Source organism: Aythya ferina, assembly GCF_964211825.1.
Source record: "Aythya ferina genome assembly, chromosome: 1".
NCBI classification, from domain to species: domain Eukaryota; kingdom Metazoa; phylum Chordata; class Aves; order Anseriformes; family Anatidae; genus Aythya; species Aythya ferina.
Genome location: NC_140296.1, coordinates 124,597,296 through 124,610,728, shown reverse-complemented (window position 1 = coordinate 124,610,728; position 13,433 = coordinate 124,597,296). Strand labels below are relative to the sequence as shown.

General features: G+C 50.5%; 1 protein-coding gene across 1 annotated transcript; it reads left to right on the top strand.

Moving 5' to 3' along the window:
• Window positions 1-230: 230 nt before the first annotated feature.
• On the top strand, window positions 231-13,401 carry ACRBP (acrosin binding protein; the record flags this gene model as incomplete). Its single annotated transcript, XM_084523867.1, has 10 exons — window positions 231-330; window positions 411-620; window positions 3,743-3,837; window positions 3,979-4,087; window positions 4,356-4,761; window positions 11,365-11,497; window positions 11,694-11,873; window positions 11,968-12,126; window positions 12,199-12,285; window positions 12,869-13,401. The coding sequence occupies 10 exons, from the start codon at window positions 231-233 to the stop codon at window positions 12,980-12,982; spliced, it is 1,593 nt and encodes a 530-aa protein (XP_084379993.1). The 3' UTR covers window positions 12,983-13,401.
• Between the last annotated feature and the right edge of the window lie 32 nt (window positions 13,402-13,433).

The following is a 13,433-nucleotide window of genomic DNA, read 5'->3' as shown; positions in this document are numbered from 1 at the left end:
CTTCCCACCCCCTGGTTCCAGGGGGGCTCGTGTCCCCTTGTCCCCCCGTGTTCCAGCTGTGACACCACCCCCTTCTCATTCCGCTGCTGCCAGGGACACCAAGCAGAGGGGTCAGCAGGACAGGGGTGCTGAGGAGAGGGGCAGAAATGCTGAGGCTGCCCTCCTTGGTGGGTGAGTGACCCCCCCAGCTGCTGCCCTGCCTCCCGGGGCCATCAGCAGGGCCTTGGGACATGGCTGGGGGCAAAGGAGAGGAGGGAAGGAAGGGACATCCTCATGGAGGAGCACGGTCCTTGGTGTGCTGGACAGGGCTGCTGGTGGTGAAGGGGGCATGTGGGAGGGGTGGGCAGCAGAAGCTGCACCGTGGGCGCCTCCAGGGGCATTGGGCAGACAGGTCCCTGCTGTCTCCCCAGGGCTGCTGATCTGGCTGACGTCTGCCGCCACGCCACCCGTGCCTCCCGCAGGCAGCCCCCTGTCTGACAGCGAATACCAGCTCTTCTTCTCCAGCCTGCGCCCACCCTGGAAGGCCCAGGCATCCTGCCACCTGCGGCAGGTACACGGCTGCCTCAACCCCGCCGTCCTGCGGCTGGACCAGCAGGAGAACCACGGCCATGTCCCCAAAGGTAGGGCGGTGCGGGCTCACCCCACCTCCAGGGGCAGTGGCAGATGCCACCCCAGCTGTCACCGGCTGCCAAAATGCCACCAAATTGTGGGAATGGTGGTGGAATGGGCACTTTGGTGGGTGTGTGGTCCAAATTCAAGCTCAGAGCAGGACAGTCCCAGCACTAGATCACCGTTGCTCTGTGCAGATAAATTTTGGAAACCTCCACGGGTGGTTTCGTTGCCTCTCGGGTCACAACTTCCAGTGCTTCTTCTAGGTTACCCACCTTTAATTCCACCCTCTGTATGCTTTCTTTTTGGGTTTGGGTTTGGCAAGGAGCTCTCTGCTCATCCACACAGGCCTCCTGGTGTTTCTATTCATCGAATGCACCACTCTTGGAGGAGGTGATCCCTAAATATTAACTTTAATATTAACTTAGCTTTCTTTGGCCCCTCTCCTGCAGCCTGATCCTATGGGGCTCTTCCAGGCAGATCTTTTAAGAGGCCCCTCGTTATTGCTGGGTATGAGGTCCAGCAGATCACCCCTCCTCACTGAGTCCTCTGTGACTTGGAGGAGGAAGCTATCATCAGTGCAATCCAGGAACCTCCCAAAATACTTATGCCCTGCCGTGCTGTCCCTCCAGCAGTTTTTTGGGGTGGTTGAAGCCTCCCAAGAGGACTAAAGCCTATGAATATGAGGCTGCTCTTATCTGTCTGTAGACTAGGGCCTTCCACCTGACTGAACAAGTGCATCTCCCCCAGCATCTGTCCACAGGTAACAGGCTGAGGCCCTGGCCACACTGCTGGCCCTTCACCCAGCCCTTCAGTTCCTCCACACCCCTATTGAACTGTGTGTGGTGGGGAGGTGGGGAAAAAAAATAAAATAACAGCCGCCACATCTTTCTGAAGCACACTGAAGCTCGTTGGCTCTTCCTAACAGTTCATCTTATGAATTGAACAGCTAGATCTGGGGTTTAGTGCAGAAGCCTGATTCATAGGTTCTCATAGGCTCTTAAGAAACCATGAGCTGATAATCTGCTTTTTTTTAAGTGTTTAACGTTTCAGTAGAGGAGAAACATCCCAGTTCAGAAAGTGCCATAGCAACAGCACCCTTTAAATCTCTGCAATCATCCTTTCCCTGAACCCCTGCATCAGTGAATTTAAGTGGCATAATTATATCTGTGCAGCTGAAAAACTTGGGACTACTTCTGTTGTATTTTTCTTCAGAGAGAAAAAAAAAAATAGGAACAATTTTCTCATTAAAAATATGTCTTTATATTTAGCTATGAACGTCAATGAACTGAATGATCAGCCAACTGTCTGTGCTTATTTGGACTGCAGCTTGAGGGCAACTATTTCTTGCCTGCCTCTGCAGCTGTGTCAGGGGAATGGTTCCCATCCCGCATCGCCAGACCCAGGGACAGGTCCTGGGCTGCTCCCTCACTTGCTGGCACCTGCAGTCGGTGATACCAGGGCTCTGGGTGCTGCAGGGCTGCTGCTGGTTCTTCTCCAGGCAATGTCTGTAACCAGGGACCTCTGGGACACCACGGTTGGCATGGCAGTGCTTGGAGATACTTGGAGCACTATAAGTGCACACAAAACCTTTCGATGTTCTTTGCCATGGAAGAACCCAGTCAGGATGATGTGTCCCTGATGAGTGTATGAAAACATCTTGGCTGGCTCCACCTTTCAGTGAAGGTGAAATTGTTAATTAGTTGTTCTTGTTCCGTGGAAGCCCCCAGTGCTGGGAGCTCCTGCATGCGGACTTGGCCACAAAGCTCAGAGAGGTGGCCTCCTGACTTCCAAGAGTTGTAGCCATTTGCAGCAAGCAAATGGGCAGGAAGAGAACAGGAAGGAAGCAAAAGATCTCATTGATTAAATCAAACAGATAATACTAGAAGGGCTCCTCTTGACAAGAAGGTCAGAGGAGTCAAAGAAAGGGCAAAAGGCAGGGGACCATCAGGCTTGTTCCCATCACACTGGGCATTTTTCTGGTAGATGGCTGAAATTCTGCTCTTGCTAGTGAATTTGTATGCTTGGCACAAGGGGAGAAGTATGATTTAGGCAGGGTTACGGCCTCCTGCTTATTGCATGGCATAGGGCCACTTCTCAAGCAATCAGCCCAAAGAGCACTTAACGCTGGTGTTTTCTGCCTTTCATGTATTATGTGTTTCTCACACCCTTTGCAGACTGCTGTCTTGTTCATCGTGTTGTCCGTATCTGCCCTTATTTGGTGCAAAATGTCTGCATTCCCTGATTCCAGACTGTTTTCATGTTTGTAGCTCTCGTCCTGTCCATTGCTTTTGCCAAAATTAATAACCAAATTCAACTCTAAGCTAAAAACAAAGCAGCACAGGATGCTCTGGTCTCTGCACAATTAACGCCTAAAAATTTGGTTTCAAGGGCAGTGTGATACGCCAATTACTCCATGCTTGGCAATAAATGGGGGGAGGAGGGAGAGCACCTGACTGTGCAGCGTGCTGTGGCTGGCTTTGAGCACAAGGTGAGGTGCTGCCACGTGCTGCTCCTGCATGCAGAAGTACAGGAGACACCGCTGCACCTGCACTGCTTGGCTGCCATGAGCCTACGAGTGCATGGGCCCTTGTTAGAGTGCCTTTGTCTGATCTGATTCCAGCTGCCTCTAGAGCTGAATAGCGATGGACTGAAAAACAGGCATTCACATTATGAACAAAAGATGTACAAGTGTGCATATTATGTACAAAATGCACACTGGGAGAGTAGCAAGAGTGGTGTAATTTCACTGCTGAACTTCTCCATCTCCACCTGCACTTGACCCTCACTGGCAGGCCTTCAGGGGACTGTCCTGTGGTCACCACGTTGTTTTCTGAAGGATGCTGAAGAGATACTCTTCTCTCTAAAGTTTTCTCCACCTGCTTGCATGTAGCTGGGCTGGGGGTGTACTGAACCCCTAGGAGGTGTGTAGGGAAACAAGTGACATGAAATGTTGGTGGTTTTAACAGCACAACGCCGTGATCTCCACATGGGGGCAGACACCTTTGACTCCCCGTTCAACCACAAGCGTGCTCTGAAAATAAGCATCTGAGAGGTGCCAGTCTTCACGCTCAGGCCAAGGGACGTATCCCTAACCCTGTTCCCACCTCCCCTGTCTCTCACCTGTCCCTAGGACCCGTCTGCTCTGCTGTCCCAGAGGCACGGTGGTTCCAGAGCTTCTGCCAGTTCGCCCAGTACCGCTGCTCCAAGCGCAAATTCTACATCAAGGTGAGGTGTGGGGCTGGGGTTAGGAGGTACAAGCATCTCCTGGGAGAAGGAAGGTGCCAGCTTTAGGAGACAGGGTCCCAGGTTGGGGTGAGAAGGGAAGGAAGCGGGCACGGTAGTACTCTTGTTTTTCTCTCCACTCAGCGAATCCCGTGTCCGAGTGGCTCCCCTCCAAAAGGTCTTCTTCGTCCAGCAGAGAGGCTTCACGCTGTGGGCTTCCAGGCGAAGGAGGAAAGCTCTCCTACAGATGGAGGTATGGCTCTTGGACCAGATGGCCTCCAGAGGTCCCTGCCAGCCTCAGCCCTTCTGTGATTCTGTGAAGGGTCTGAAGACTGCCAGAAACCTTCCCAGTCCCACATGTGTATGCATAAGTGCAGCAACAGTAAGCACGTGTGCTGACTGGCCGCAGCTCTGGGGAGGCAGCTTTCTGTCTGGCCCCAGAAAGCTGCCCTCCACCTCCTGAAGGGCAGACACGGAGGCCAGCTCTGCTCCCCAGCCCTCCTGTCCTCTTCTCTCCCCAGCACCCAAGCAGGCCTCTCTTTCGCCCACCGACATCCACCTGCACTCCAACGTGGACATGCTCCTGAAGTACTCCTACGCGCTGTCAAGCCAGAAACCCTTGGCGAGGAAGCTCCCCCCGGCCCTGGCAGCGGTGCCGAGACCCTTGGGGGACCGGGGGCTGCCTGAGCCCACACCAACCCTGCTGGTCCCAGCCCCCCTGGCCCCCTCGCCACCCGACAGCCAAGCAGAGCGAGCCTGGCAGCGCCGCCTGCAGCACAGTGTCCAGCAGCTCATCGGCTTGGCCCTCACCTTGGAGACCTCGGCGGGCACGGAGGACTCTACGCCAGACCCCGACACCGTGTCAAAGCCGGGGAGAGTGCCCAGCGCTGCCGAGGAGGGGATGCAGGAGGAGGCCTCCCGTGGCAGGTGAGGGGGAGACGCAGCTCCCCACCCGGTGGGGTGCTGGTTGCTGTATGCCGTGTGTGCAGTCCTCAAATGGAAATGTTCCCAGCCTGGTGATGTGAGTAAAGTGCCTCCTGACCGTGCCCGAGATTCAGTCAGGGCTTTATCCTCTGCACATGTCCCATGACACATCCCCATCCTGCAGCCAGTTGTGCTGTGCGATCACCCCTGCGCCCATCCACCTCCCAGCTCATGTCTGCTGGCAGTCTGAGCGACCTGCAGAAAGCCTTCTTGCAGTCGCGGGTCTTTGGGATGCTGGACTACACCACTGTCTGCCTGTGCTCGCCTCCACGCAACAGCAAGCAGGTGTTTCCTGAAACAGCCCGGCTTGAGGAGAGCCCTGAGCCGTGCTCTGTCCACCCAGACAGAACTAAAGCAGCCCAAGGAAGAACTAAAAACCAGGAAACAGGGCTGGGAGCACAGAGCAGGCTGGCTTGGCAGGACCAGTGCGACTCCTGTTTTGAGCCTTTCATACTTTGTGGCAGAGGACCACTTCCTCTGACTGTAATGCAAAGATTACTTTGCTTACCAAAGTCATAAATGTGCTATCTGAATGTGATTTTCATAGATAAGTAATTTTGGTTTCACTTAGTTGTGGGCCAGTGATATTCCTGTAAGCACATCAGTCTGTGCGTGATTGCACACGTGGTTTCTACTGAAAACACTGCATGCTACTGCAGTTGAGCCTCAGATCCCGCTTCTACATGTAAAAATAAATTGCATCATATCCTTGAAACTATAATTGTTCCCTTACAAGGTTGCAACTTGTGCCATCCTCCTTCCTAATACTTTAGGAGGCTTTTACTGCCCAGCAAATATTTTCCTGGCGTATGTACGCTAAGGCAAAGTTATGTTTCATTGAAGATATGTTCATCTTCCCTGCCTCCAAAATTGAGCTTTGCTCTGATTTAGTTATATCGGGATTACCGGGGGACTGCTGTGATTACAGATGACACTCGTTGTTCTGCTGCAGAGTTCCTCAAAGGCACTAATGCTGACTGTGTCTGCAGCCTGACAGCCGGGCCCCATCAATCATGCTAAGCAAAGCTTAAATTCGAGTGAGATAGAAAAGCGAGCTGGGCTATGCCTGTCGGCTTTGCTGCTCACCACATCCTGCCTGCTCGCAAGGGGACTTCAGCACATGACCTAAAACAGGGGCGAAATGCTCTGGGGCATTTCCACTCCAGCCAGAGTGATAGTGACGGGTGGGACTGGTCAGCACATACGGGTGCTGTTCAGCGTCTGGTTTAACATCAGGTGCACACAGTTGTGACAAGGGGCAGTGGAGCCAGGGCTGCACGTCTTCTGCAGTCATATGTCTCACAGGATATCCACCCCACCTTTCTCGGCCCTGCTTGTGGCAGCTGCTCTGTGGTGCTTGGTGAAGCTAGCTGTGACCTTTAGAGAGAGAGAGAGATGCCAATTATATCAAAATAGCAAAGTGAAAAACTCACAGCACACTTTTGTGGTAGTCCTGCTAGCAGTGATTCATTGTGGGGAAAAATATGTCTCTTATTAAATTTATTTAATTATTTTCTTTCCTTTGTTGTTGAAAATTTGGCTGTTTGGTAAGGCCAGGGCCCGTTTATTGTTTCCATGTCATCACTGTGTGTGGCTTACTTTGAAGAGGAGTTAGGTCTCATGGTACAAAGGATCCAGGCAAATGATGAAACTGGCTGCCCCACCAGCGCTTGGAAACCTCAGGTCCTGCAAACCAGAGCCTCCTATTTAACAAGGACCTGGCTGGGCTTTTTTGCACTGGCTAGCATTTGCAACAGGAACTTCAGGTGATGTAATGTCAAAAGTTTACCCCAAAGTGTAATTGCTTAAAGAATACAATTTTTCCCAGAGTCTGCATCTGCTAGCTCTTGGCCAGGTGTTATGTCCCATTCTTCCAATGACTCCTGCACCCAATTACCTGCTGATCTTTTCTTCGTGGCATCTGGGCCACCTGCAGGCTGCCAAGGCATCGCTGGGACTTTAATTGTCACAGGTGATGTCAGGCGGCCAGATATCCCCTTGGTCGGCTCACTAAGAATTAGAGATGTTTCCTATACTCACCGATTCAAAAAGATTTATTCTTAATATGTATTGTTAAGCACCCTTCCCTGTTGTGAATGGGCTGGAAGATATTGCTCCAGGTGACACAACACATCAACAAAGACCGTTTGGCTTCATAACATTATAACATTATAACCATACAATGTACTGTATGGGTATGCTTTAAAAAAAATAATCTACTTTTCTATCTGAGGCTGTTAACTTCGGCTTTTCCCTTAGTGGTTTTAGTTTTCTACAGCAACCCACACAAGTCAGAAGTCATAAAGTGCTGGAAAGCTGTTGTTTGCTCCTTATCGTCTTTTCTGCTTGCCTCACACAGCCTGCTAATATCAGGGAGGTTCAGCAGCTGAAAGTTAATGGCCCAAATCCTTGTCATTATGTTGAGGGAGCAGTGGATGTTGTCAGCCAGCCCTCTTCAGAGACACCACTGAAGTAAAGTAGGCAGAGTATGCGTCACGCCATGCCTTGAGTTGCTAAAACAGCATGGGCTTTCGTCCAAAGTTTTCTCTTTGAGCCATTGAGGAATTACTGATCTCGGGTGACAGAGTCTTCTCAACTCTATTTTTTTTAGAGAGAGAGGTAGCAGCAGAGGGCTTCTCTGAGCATTACGTTGCCAGCTGTGCTGCCAGGAAACCAGTGGTGGCAATGGGTGCACCCAGAGCCTTGGCATCATGGGCTGCGGGTGCTGGCAAGCAGGGGAGGAGCCCAGGACCTGTCCCTGGGCCTGGTGATGCGGGATGGGAACCCTTCCCCTGTTACCTCTAAGCTGCTTTCAGGGGCTAGCTGTCACTTGGGGATGATGTAGAGTTACCTCACCCACCTGGTGATAGTAAACCAACACATAAATGTGCAGCCGTTGCGGCCAGAAAGCCTTGCAGCGGAGATGTAGAACAGAGATAGAGCAGGAAATGGATGTGAAATAGAGAGCAGCAGAATTTCTTGGTAACCTCAGGCAGATGGCACGGCTCGATTTCCTGGATGGGTGAGCGGATGCTATGGACTCAATTTGTGTGCTTCTGCAAACATGGCCAGCAGCAAAGCGTCAGCGGGCAGTGCTTAAGAGTGCGGGGCTTTCTGACCTGGGTGAAGAGATCAGACTCAGAACAGAGTCTGTTCTGAACCAAGTAGGTCATCAGCATTCAGCAGATGTTTTATTGCTGCTTATGAGCTACTTATGGAAGCACTCTTCCTAGAAGAGGCTGGGGCTGAGTTCCCTTTTACTGCCCCTTTTCCTTGCAGTCCTCTATTTGCATCTTGTTTGGGCAGCACTCGTTGGACTGGTGCATGTGCAGGAGCAAGCAAAGGCTGTTAAGCCCATTTAGTAGAAGCCACATTTTAAGCTTTAGGTTCTTAATTATTTACTAGTATCTTAAAAAAAAGTATAACAATCTGGACAGTTTTTCTACCTTGTTGAGGAAAACATCAGAGCTATTCATACCATGTTTAATGACTGTTAATATGCCTCTCACTTTAATGGCTTGATCATCCTGGCTTGATGAAGAAGTAATAAAATCAAAACGTGCCACTGGCATAAAAAGTGGGTAGTGGAACAAGAGGCAATGATGATATATTTGTGGGTAAATTGTTTCATGTAATTTTTGGAGAATGATGTCAGGTCATTAATCAAATTAATCAAATTTTTGAGTCCCACCAAGATGACCCAGCTAATTTACCAGTTTTTAAAGGCCAAGAACCAGCTGTGAATGAGCAGTCAGGCTTCTGAGTGCTGGCAGGGACTCCCTTCAGCTGTCACGGGTTTATCAGCACAGCGGACAAAGAAATCTGGATCTCATGGGCTGCTCTGAAGCAGCTGCTTGAGAGAGAGAAAAACTGTAAGCGTTAGGTAATTCCCACTCAAAGAGCAATCCTCTATGGAGGAGAAGTGCTAGGTGTGCCCGCGGGCTGTCCCTGCTTCCTTTTCTAGTGAAGGCCAGCATCCAGTCACAGTAAAATGCTGAGAGGGTTTTATTAAACAACCACAGACAGGGTTTTCATGTGGGATCAGTACAGACCAGAGGTACTTTTTGCTAAAATTTCAAAAGCTTTCCTGTGAGTGTTTGCAGAAGAACCAAGGAAAAAAAAGATTATATGGAGAAAAGAAAGATTATAGGGGATACAGGAGTAGGCATAAGGGTCTTGCAGGTGCTGGAAGTGCTCTCTCCAGGATGAGCAGGCTTTGTTTCCCTTTTTTTCACTGGCACATTTTCATTCTTTCCAGCTGTGTCTGTTAGTGCTGTCCTCAATTTGCATTCTTTTGTCTTTTCTGAGCTCAGATCTTCCCTCCACAAACATATGACCAGGTTGTTCACAGTGTGGTGCATTGCAGTAATATATGCACAGGCTTGCAATGCATAGATTTCTAGGTTTTGAACTGCCCTCATTTTTCCAGTGGATGTTGTTGATGTGCGGTGGGTTGGCGCCACTGCAATTTGTTCATGTGTCTGTACCCTCAGAATACCATTTGCAGCCTGTCCAGAGCGCAGCACAGCAATGTGAGTTGAAACAACATCTTCTCTTGTCTCAATGCAGGCTCAAGCAGCATCTGCAGCGCTGTGATAAGACAGGTTTGACCATTATGTCTTTTTAAAAAAATGGTATGGAGACATTCATGATATTTTCTGCAAACAAGATTTTCCAGGTTCTCTTGTACCTAAATGAGAGTGATGCCTTCAGAGATCCTGACGTGCTCGTTTGCTTCTGCTTAGTGTGAGCTGTTTGGACGCAGGATCACTTGCTCCTGACCTGCTGCAAGTGCAGAGTATGTGCCGTGAGCTCCTTCACCTGTGTCAGGGCCTAGGGATCTCTTAGGGCTTGACCTCATGCTGCCTGCTGAGCTCTTGCTCTTGTATGCATGTGTGATGGACTGCATACAGATCCTGTTATGTACGTACAGAGCAAACAGGGCAAATGCTCATGTTCATCTGCATACATATCCAGTGCATGTGTCCTCTTACACAGGTGCACAAAACTTCTTCCCAAGTTCTAACACTGACACATATTTGCAAGAGCACACTCAAACCCAGTGCAAATGCCTGGCATTCACAGGTTTCAGCACATACGGTATAAACTGCTCCACTGTGCATGGATCTGTGAACACCAGTTGCTCCTTACAGCATTATTTCTACTCACAGAATGTAATTGTTTAATGGCAGGGAGATTGATCTCTTTTGGCCTTCAGACCTGGCAAATTTTTCTGATGCCCAGCAGAGGACATGAAGCCATGCCTGGGGATCCCTGAAGAAAAAGCAGTATCCCATGGCTGAGCTACAGCCCCTCTCCTAACTGAAATTTGGGATTTCTTTATCGAGTCTCCAAGCCATGGAGAAACTATCTCATAAGCTGCTCCCATGGTAAACACCCTTCATTTCATGCAGCTAATTTCTGATTTGAATTCATCTCACCCTGAATTCCAGTTGCTGTAAGTCAATGCTCTTCATCTGATGAACAGACTCTTCCATCTGACCTTCACCTTGGTAAAAGGACAGACTGACTGACTGGCCACTCAGTAGTGCCTTTGCTCAACTAAGTTCAGCTTCTTCAGCTTCTCACTTTGAAAGTTTTCCAGGCTGCAGGAAATCTCATCTTAATGACCTCCCTCCAGGTTCTCCACCTATTTCTTTTCTCTTTAAGGCTAATCTGAAGGCCTCCAAAAAGTCTCAGTCAATCTTAGGACAAATCCTCCATACAGGTTAGCTCATGCATGGATTTTAAGAACATTTTAATATAAGTAATTGCTGCTTTTTTCTTCTTACTTTCTGCCAGATAAAAAATTTATTTATCTATTTATCACTGGATTTGTTTCCAGACAGAGAAGAGAAATATTTAATGAGTGTTTTTACCTCTTCTGCTTCATTGCTGATAACTCACATGTCTAATACCAGTCTATGATTTCTGCTGTTCCTAAGATGGAAAACATTCTTATTGTCATTACCTGTCCTTATACTGTCCTTAATTTTTCTACCTTTGGCTTCCAACATCAGTCTGAACGAAAATTTAATTCACCATCATTACCAGTTTATTCCCCTTTCCATCAAAAATATTGTCTCAAGCTGGAGAGAGGCTCAATAATTTGTCCATTTCAGACCCCAGTGGGGCTGCCCTGTGACCAACACTCAGCAGGCTCTAACAAAGATCCCTTTGCTGTGCAGCTGGACAGACAGAACTACACAGCAGCTGCTTCGGTGGTCCTGGAAAAGTTCCCAAACCTGTGCCTGTCCAGTGCCTCTTAAATGTTCCTGAATGCATCCCCATCCTACACGTTACACAGGCACATGCAGACCCTGCTGACATCCCCAGTCTGTGCAGTTTGGCCAGGACTCCAAGGCTTCTTCATGAAGGGCTTTGTGGTTTGTTTGTTTGTTTGTTTGTTTTTCATTTTGCATTGGGGTTGAACTCTGCCATTGCACCTCCTCCTCCCCACACCTCTTCTGTTTTTATCTAAGGGTCTATCTCTTCAGCTCACGACAAGGGAAGAGAACTGACTTCCTCCATCCCTTTCTTTGCCAGCCTTTTAGCCCTGAAGAAGAAGGAAGCAGTGATGATCCTGTGCTATGCAGTGCTGGAGGGAATCTGTGTTTCATCAGTTGTCACCCAGGCCTGGAAGGAGATGGAAGGAAAAATCCTTGGCTTTGGAGATTCGGTAAGGATGCTGAAGCCCATCTTTGCCCCCCGCTGTGTGCAGAGCTCCCTGTAGTACTGACAGTGCTCACCAGCACTGCCTTTACAGGTACCAGCTCTTGGGAGTAGCTGAGCTGGGTGACTGGGTAGGCAAGACCCAAGCAGGGCTACGGGAGCTGCCTCTTTTCTTCTTGACCTCCCCGTTGCACCCACCCTAGGTGTGCGACAGCCTTGGGCGGCGGCACATGGACCTGTGCCCTGACTGTGCCTTCTGCTCACTGAAGAGGGAGCAATGCCAGAACTCCAACAACCTGAGGCGTGTTCACTGCGGGAAAGGCAACTTCATCACCTACATCAACCCCCAGATCTCAGCCCAGCACCAGGCTATGGGCAACAAGGTACTGAGCACGCCGCCTCTACAGTCGGTCTGTGCGATGGGTGGTGGGGATGGGGAGGAAGAAGCAGAGCTCTCTTCATCCCACCACTTTGCAGACCGGCTTCCCAGAGCCCTACGGCATGCAGTTCTCCCAAGCGCTGCGAGCAGAGTACTGGTGCAGCCAGATAGCCACCCAGGGCTGCGACGACCCTCGTGTGATGCTCTGGCTGCAGGCAGAGTACGCCGCCTTCCGAGCCGGGGACACCCCAAGCCAGGTGGGTGCCGGGTGGGTGCTCCCATCTCTCCTTCTCCTCTCCCACCCCTGGCTTTCATTCCTATCTCCCCAGATCTGCGACTCGGGTGGAGTTCAGCACCCCAGTTACTGCGCCTTCAAGAGCCACCAGTGTCTGCAGCACAGCCTCCACAACCAGAAGGTGAGAAGCAGCCTGTGACCTTGCCTTCTCCTCCAAGGCCCCGCATGCTCCAGCCATCTCCAAGTCCCTGCAGAGCTCACTGGCCCAGTGCTTTTCCTGCCAACAGCACACAGGTGGTTGTGTCTGGGAAGGGGGATCAAAAGTACTGACCCGAGCACAGAGGGTCTGCTGATATGTAATTGAAGCAGTGGGATTTGTGCGGAGGTAGTAAGAGATGCCTTCACAGAGGAAGCCATGGGGAGCCTCCCAGCCATCAGGGTGTTCTTGTATTTCCTCTCACAGAGGAGCATCTCCCCCATATACTGTGTGCTTTCTAGCCAGTAACAAAACCCAGAAACCCCAGAGCAGGACAGAAGACTGATTATCCTGTATCCTGCAGGGAAACACAGTTCAGCTATCATCCCCTCCCCAGTGCTTCTAAGCAGGCTCTCCCCTCTGATGGGCTCCTCTCTTATGTCTGTGAGATGGGGAGGGCTGTCCCACCTACACGGCTGCTGAAAGATGCCACCCCTCATGGAGTCCCCTTTGCCAGGGGAAGGACAGGCAGCGGTACCAACCCTATGAACTCAGGCTCTCCTTTCAGGTGGTTCGCCATGGCTGCCTCAGAAACCAGACTTACCATGTGCTGAGTAAGGAGGAGGGAGAGGAGGAAGTCAGGCGGTGGCACCAGAGGTTCCTCAGCCTCATCGAAGGGTGAGGCATGATGGTGGGAGACGCACGTGAGGCACAGGGCTCCAGAGCAGGCTCTCCAGAGCTGTGGCAATGTGGAGAACCTGGACAGATTCGGACGGCTCTCCAGAGACTCCTCGTGGCCAGGTCTTGCCACCTGAGAACCTGCTCTGTGTTCATGACAGCAGCACACCAGGATGGGAGCGACATTCAACAGCATTTCACTGTGTTGTCTACTCAAACTCCTTCCTGCAAGAGTTTTCTCCAGCCGAAGGAGTGGCTGATTACTAGAGAAGGCGTTGGTCCCAGGACGTGGATTTAGACCCACCAGCCCAAGTGCCTGAAGTCCCCAGCAACCTCTGGCTTTCCTGCCCCCGCAGGCCCATACGAATCAGTAACAGTCTCAAGGCTGAGTCTTATTTTATAAAAATGAGACCACAAACCTAACTTGTGCCCTTCTCTCTGTTGCTGCCACTCTG